Source organism: Gadus morhua, chromosome 23 (genome assembly GCF_902167405.1).
Source record: "Gadus morhua chromosome 23, gadMor3.0, whole genome shotgun sequence".
Taxonomy (NCBI): Eukaryota; Metazoa; Chordata; class Actinopteri; order Gadiformes; family Gadidae; genus Gadus; species Gadus morhua.
This window is the reverse complement of record NC_044070.1, coordinates 911914-919283: the sequence shown is the minus strand read 5'-3', so window position 1 is coordinate 919283 and position 7370 is coordinate 911914. Positions and strand designations below refer to the sequence as shown.

Below are 7370 nucleotides of genomic sequence, written 5' to 3'. Positions count from 1 at the left end.
CGTGTGACGTGCACTGTGTTAGCGTGCAGCATGTTAGTGTGTATGTGTGTTTGATTTTTGCTTGATTCTTAAAAGTGTGTTTGTGTGTGTGTGTGTATATACGTGCGTGCTTGTGCCTGTATGCGCATTCTTGTCCAAGAGGTCTGGATCGGTGCCCAACCACACTGGTGCCACTATGTCAAGCCCATCCACAGAGAGAGAGAGAGAGAGAGAGAGAGAGAGAGAGAGAGAGAGAGAGAGAGAGAGAGAGAGAGAGAGAGAGAGAGAGAGAGAGAGAGAGAGACCAGTGTACAGTGAACAGTGTAGAAATAAAATATAAAATAAAGAAAAGTTCATGCCTGATGCTTTCATGGGTTCCTATGGTTTCCCGAAGTTATTCTACAGAAGTTCTAATGAAGAAGAGAGAAAGGTCGGAAAGAAGGAGAGAAGGAAGAGGAGGATGAAGAGAGGGAGAAAGGTGCTGATCCTAACTGTAACGTCATTATCAGTCACGGTGGCCTGCGAGGGTCGCAGCGGTAGAGCTGTCATTAAGGTGTAATTAGCTCAGTCTGTGCAACGGCAGTGTGTGGGCGTTAAGTGTGTGCGTGTGTGTGTGTGTGTGTGTGTGTGTTTGTTTGTCCGTCCATCACTAACCCTGCTATCTCAACGGCTGCCACAGAACACCCGAACACACAGCCCCCCCCACACTCACACAGAGCCCCCCACATGGCCCCCCCACAGAGCGTTCCCACTACAGCCTCCTCATCACGCTGCCCGTGCACGTATAAATAGCTGACGACGTGCGCGTAAAAATAGCTGACATGCAGTTAGTTTCACCCCCTTCCTCCCTCTCCTCCCCCTCTTCCTCCCTCTCCTCCCCCTCTTCCTCCCTCCTCTAGCGCTCTTCCTCCTTCTCCTCCCCCTCTCCCTCCCTCTCCTCCCCCTCTTCTTCCCTCTCCTCTCGCGCTCTTCCACCAGCAGAACGCTGTGTCCCTGGTAACATATTACAATAATTAGGATTAATTAGAAAAAGTGATTGGCAGCCATGCAGGCTTCTGCCTGCCTCTACCTGCTCTGTTGGAAGGGACTTGTGTGGAAAGTTAGTCTTCTTAAAAAAAAAAAAGGGATTTCTTTCAGCTTTTCATGCCCAAATTGCATATTGGTCATGTCAATGTTGTCGAAGTCATTTCAGTTGAACACGAAAACGGTTCTGTAAGTCTGACTATGAATATGGATCAATAAAGTGTGCGATTAATAGAGTGTGTGATTAATATAGTGTGTGATAAATAGAGTATGGGATTAATAGAGTGTGATCAATAGAGTGTATGGATCAATAGAGTTTATGGATTAATAGAGTGTGTGATCGATAGAGTGTATGATCAATACAGTGTGGATCAATAGAGTGTATAATCAGTAAAGTGTATGATCAATAGAGTGTATGATCAATAAAGTGTGGATCAATAGTGTGTGATCAATAATGTGAGGATAAATAGAGTTTGTGATCAATAGACTGATCAATAGTGCATGATCAGTAGAGTGTGTGATCAATAGAGTGTGATCAGTAGAGTGTGTGATCATTAGTGTTCAATCAATAGAGTGGGTGATCAATAGTGTGATTAATAGAGTGTGATCAATAGTGTGATCAATAGAGTGTGATCAATATAATGTGGATCAATAGAGTGTATTGTGTATTGTAGTGAGCGTTCCTCCTTAACCCCATCACTCTGTTCAGTCTGTTCATCATGTGCACCATTCTCACCAACTGCTGCTTCATGGCCATGTCGGAGCCAGCTTACTGGGCCAAGTACCTAGAGTGAGTACACCTGTCTATCCTCTGTCTGTCTGTGTGTCTATCCTCTGCCTGTCTGAATGTCTATCCTTCTGTCTGACTGACAGTCTATCCTTGTTTTTGTCTGACCGACTGTCTGTCTTTGTTTTTGTCTGTCTGTCTGTCTGTCTTCTTGTGTCTGTCTGGTTATCTGTCTTCTTGTGTCTGTCTGGTTATCTGTCTGTCTGTCTTCTTTTGTGTCTGGTTGTCCGTCCGTCCGTCCGTCCGTCCGTCCGTCCGTCTGTCTGTCTGTCTGTCTGTCTGTCTGTCTGTCTGTCTTCTTGTGTCTGTCTGATTGTCTTTGTGTCTGTCTGTCTGTCTGTTCCTTTGTCTGTCTGTAGGGTTGCGTCTATTTGCTTTCTTGTGTAGGTATGTCTGTCTGTCAATCCACTTGTCTCAGCCAGGCTGTCTGTCCGTCCATGTTCATATCAGACATTTATCCGACCCTCCGTCCCTCTGACGCCGCATTTGTTTGTGTGTGTGTGTGTGTGTGTGTGTGTGTGTGTGTGTGTGTGTGTGTGTGTGTGTGTGTGTGTGTGTGTGTGTGTGTGTGTGTGTCTCCCTCCTGTGTGTGCGTCTGAGTGAGCAGGACAGAGACATTAATTTAGGGTCCGGAATGAGGGTCAGAATTAGTGTGTAGCACAGGAGCAGATCTACAGCGAGCTCCTCCATCTCCTCTCACCTCCATGTCTCCCTCGTCCTCTCATCTCACCTCCATGTCACTCCTCCTCCTCCCCCCTCCTGGAGGACAGTAGAGGCCTTTCTAAGCAGTGCTTACATCTCTAATGTATTGCACTCCTGACCTCTGACCCTCCTTAGTGCTGTCTTATGTAATGCTTGCCAGATTTAGTTTCAATGCAAAGCCTAATAATATTTGAAAGTTATTGGTCTAATTCAGCTAGTAGTGATAAATCGGCGAGTTCTGTCTGCTATTTTAGGAAGCCAATCCTCCTTTTTGGTTCATTATTTTTCATTATGTTCAGTTTTCAGTAGCTATTCCAAAACCACTTCCTCTTTGACTCCCTTTCTAACTCCCTTACTCTTCTATATACTTGTCCGTTTCTGCTAAGGCCCAAACAATTGAGCCATCTGATAACGTCAGCCACATATCTACATAAACATTAAGCTGCTAATGGGACCCAGCAGTTGTTTTCTAGTCGGCCATCTTGGCTCCCCAGGCCCACTGGTTGTCTAGTCGGCCATCTTGGCTCCCCAGGCACGCTGGTTGTCTAGTCGGCCATCTTGGCTCCCCAGGCCCGCTGGTTGTCTAGTCGACCATCTTGGCTCCCCAGGCCTGCTGGTCTTTTAGTCAGCCAGCTTGGCTCCCCAGGACTGCTGGTTTTCTAGTCGGGCCCACTGTGACAAGTAACTCTTCCGCCTCTTTTCTTTAAGCTGCAAATAGTCTGGCTGAACGGAAGTGAACAGCGTCTATTGCCTAGTGTCGGATTTCACCGCTACTCCTCCCCTTCCGGTTGCTGGCATTTCCCCCCGGCACTATTTTGCATTGACACCGCTGCTGCTTCCCGGGCTTAGCCCCGCCCTAGACGATTGTGATTGGTTTAAAGAAATAAAAACAGGCCCGCCCAGTTTCCCCACGGATAGACGGCTCGAGGTAGCATGGTTCCAGACCATTCTACTTGCTGTAGTTTGGTCTGGCTTTGCGAGACTAAGCTGCAAACTGAAATCAAGGTTGAGACTTGTTAACAACTCATTTACTGATACATCTTTGAGGTGGAATGTAACAATGATTGTTAGCCAATCAGTCAGTTGTCCTGCTCTGCTGAGAGATAGCACGGGAGACCTCATGTTTCAGGTGTTCTGAAATTTATACATTTATTCACTTATAAAACAAGATCACATGCACTTTTTCCCTGGTGCCACCACTAAAAATGTATTTATTTCATTGCCTATGTCTCTGTCTCTGTCTCTCTCTCTCTCTCTCTCTCTCTCTCTCTCTCTCTCTCTCTCTCTCTCTCTCTCTCTCTCTCTCTCTCTCTCTCTCTCTCTCTCTCTTTCTCTATCAGGTATACCTTCACAGGTATCTACACCTTTGAGTCTCTGATCAAGATCCTGGCCCGGGGCTTCTGTGTGGGGCCCTTCACCTTCCTGAGAGACCCCTGGAACTGGCTGGACTTCAGTGTCATCGTCATGGCGTGAGTCGTCGACCCCCCCACACACACACACACGCACGGCACACGCACGGCACACACACGGCACACACACACACACACACACACACACACACACACACACACACACACACACACACACACACATGCGCACCCACTCATGCACACACACACACACAAATACATACACACACACGCACACACATGCACACACACACACACACACACACACACACACACACACACACACACACACACACACACACACACACACACACACACACAAACACACACAGGTATTTGGGGAGGTCTATTCTTTCAACAGAATCCCTGGTGGATCCAAACAGCATTTCTTGGTCTCCATGCCAACACATTATTTAAAACAAACATTTAGCAGCTTATCTCTTTATTCCCATGGCCGGTCGATAACACTCCGCCACTCTGCAGCTCTCCACCTCCTTCTCCTTCTCCTCTGTCTCCTCGTCCTCAGACCCAACCCTCCTCTATATTGACGGGTGATTGATGGTTTAGGGTTTGTGGAATTGCCGCCGTTTGGTTAGGCTAGCGATCAGCGGACCGTCCATCAGGGCCAGAGTGTTACCACACGGAGCGGGGGGCACTGAGGGGAGATAAACGGGCAGATTGAACCCATTGGATCAATGCTGACCCCTAGCTCCGCCCTTGGGACTGAGGCGGGGGAAGCCCCCTTCAGCTCAGCCCGATGCTGGGCGTCGGGGGAAGGGGCACTCAGACCGCGGCGTCCTGAAGCATAAGAGCTGCCTTGTGCCTGTAGACTGAAGTATGCTTAAAGGCTTAGCTAATGCTAATGCCCTTAACTCATGATATTGCTTATATCTCAGCTAATGCCGATAGATCATCTAACGCTAATCGTAAGAGTTCACGATGCTGCTAAGATCTTAGCTAATACTAATTGACTTACTAAAGATAATACTAAGAGCTTAAGCTCCTCTCATTCTCTCCGGTTGCTATGGGACCACAAGGTTTTCCAAATGGGTCATGCAGAAAGCAGTTGGCTCCGCCGCTGACGTTGACTTGGCAGAATCGCCTGGACCGGCCCTCGTGTATTTAGAATGAATGTACAAAAAGGCTGACCTCCAAGTGAACAGATCATCAACACCTCTTCTCACAGAGCGAGGAGATGATCCCCAAAGAAGATCTGTATTTAAGTTAATTTAGTTAATTTAAATTTAAATTTAAATGACCTGCTCCATGGCCTAGCTGGTGACACATCGTCGTTGGCATGTGGCTAATAGAGCCACATGCCAACGTGGTTCCAGAGTGCCACTGCTAGGAGCATTGAGCTATGGGCTCGGATGCTTTTGTTAAAACTCAAGGGTTAAAGCCAATACTGTGGATTTAATAACATGTTGATGAAAGCAGTATGGCCAAACTTATATATAGTCCCTGTCCGGGATTGTCCGTCACACCTCCCCTATCTGTATATCGCTCCATACGTCCTTCTGTCCATATCTCGACCCTCATTCCCTCCTCTGTGTTCACTGATGAAGTGTTGACATCCTGTTTGGCCTCACAACACGATTTACTAGACTCTCACACACACACACAGACACACACACACACACACACACTCACACACACACACACACACACACACACACACACACACACACACACACACACACACACACACACACACACACGCGCACACACATACACACACACACACACACACACTCACACATACACACACAGTGCACATGGATGGCACACGTATGCAAGTGCACGTACATACACACACACACACACACACACACACACACACACACACACACACACACACACACACACACACACACACACACTCACACACACACACACACTCACACACTGTCATTGACAAGGGTGCACGTCCTTGATCTGGGGGCTGCTCTGCGGTCAGATGGATCTACTGCAGGACAGGGACATAAGTCACCCCCAGCCCCCCCAACACCACCAGCCCGCCGCTTCCCAACACACACACACACAGCACACACACACACACACACACACACACACACACACACACACACACACACACATACAACCAATATCACAGCCATTATCACAACATACTCAAACAAACACACACACACAAACACACGTACACACAACCATTATCACAACGCAAACACACACAGACAAACACACACTGTGGCAGCCCGGTTCGCGGATGTTTCTGTCGCACACGGAATGCACCACACTCAGGGTCCAAGGTAAGCCGTAGTCGGCGTTTATTCAATGAAGGTACAGGGTAAAGCAGACACTATCGATCGTGGCCTCCGCGAGGCTCTCTCCTCTCGACTCGTCCTTGGCTGTTCCTTCTAGTTCTCCCGGTGTGCGTCCGTGACCGTCTTTTAAGCCGGCTCTCCCCTCCTCCGGCCGGGTGCGTTGCATCCCGGTGATTGCGCCGGATGTCGGCGCATGCTCTGCTGCCGACTGGTGGGTGAAGGCGGTACACCCCGTCGACCACTACCCCGCGGTTCCCCCGGGTGGGGAGCGGGTTGTCACATCCCTTCCCCGTTAGATGAGGCCTCCGGTCCCCGGAAGCCCAGCCCAGGCAGGCATCCCGGCGTGACAAGGCGTCGGCGTTCGCGTGCTCCTTGCCAGGTCGGTGGTCCACCCTGAACCGAAAGTCCTGGAGGTCCAGGAACCACCGCTTCACCCTGGCGTTGGAATCCTTGGCGCCGGCCATCCATTTCAGCGGGGCGTGATCGGTGACCAGGGTGAACTCCCGACCTAGGAGGTAGTATCTTAGTTTAGTGAGCGACCATTTAATGGCCAGGGCCTCTTTCTCGACGGTCGAGTAATTCCTCTCGTTGGGAAGGAGCTTCCGGCTGATGTAGGTGACGGGGTGCTCCTCCCCCGCCCGGACCTGGGACAGGACCCCCCCCAGCCCCACCTCCGAGGCGTCGGTGTGCACTATGAGGGGGGAGGTAAAGTCTGGGGTTATGAGTACCGGTTCGGAGCACAAGGCTCCCCGAAGCGACTCGAAGGCCTTCTCGGCCGCCTCCGTCCACTGGATCCGATCTGGTAATGTCTTTCGGGTCAGGTCGTTCATAGGGCTGGTCAGGGTGGCGAAGCCGGGTATGAACCCCTGGTAGTACCTGACCAGCCCTAAGAACGACTTTACCTGCTTCTTGGAGGTCGGTCGGGGCCAGTCCCGGATGGCAGCCACCATGCTCTCCTGGGGCCTGACGTTTCCCCGACCCACCTGAAAGCCCAGGTAGGCCGTCTCTTCCAAGCCGAGGCGACATTTGGCCGGATTGGCGGTGAGACCCGCCTTCCGTAGCTCGCCTAGTACGGCCCTCAGCTGTTGGATGTGGACATCCCAGCTGTCGCTGTGGATGATGATGTCATCTATGTATGCGGCGGCATAGGCCTGGTGCGGCCGCAGGACCTGGTCCATCATCCGT

At 50.2% G+C, this 7370-nt stretch overlaps 1 protein-coding gene across 1 annotated transcript in view; it reads left to right on the top strand.

Annotated features, from left to right (window-relative positions):
• The window catches only part of LOC115537029 (sodium channel protein type 4 subunit alpha), a 297785-nt gene that overhangs the window by 72366 nt on the left and 218049 nt on the right, over positions 1-7370 (top strand). The window contains exons 5-6 of the mRNA XM_030348626.1: positions 1703-1792; positions 3832-3960. Coding sequence (XP_030204486.1) covers positions 1703-1792; positions 3832-3960 — 219 coding nt within the window. The remainder of the gene's footprint in view (positions 1-1702; positions 1793-3831; positions 3961-7370) is intronic.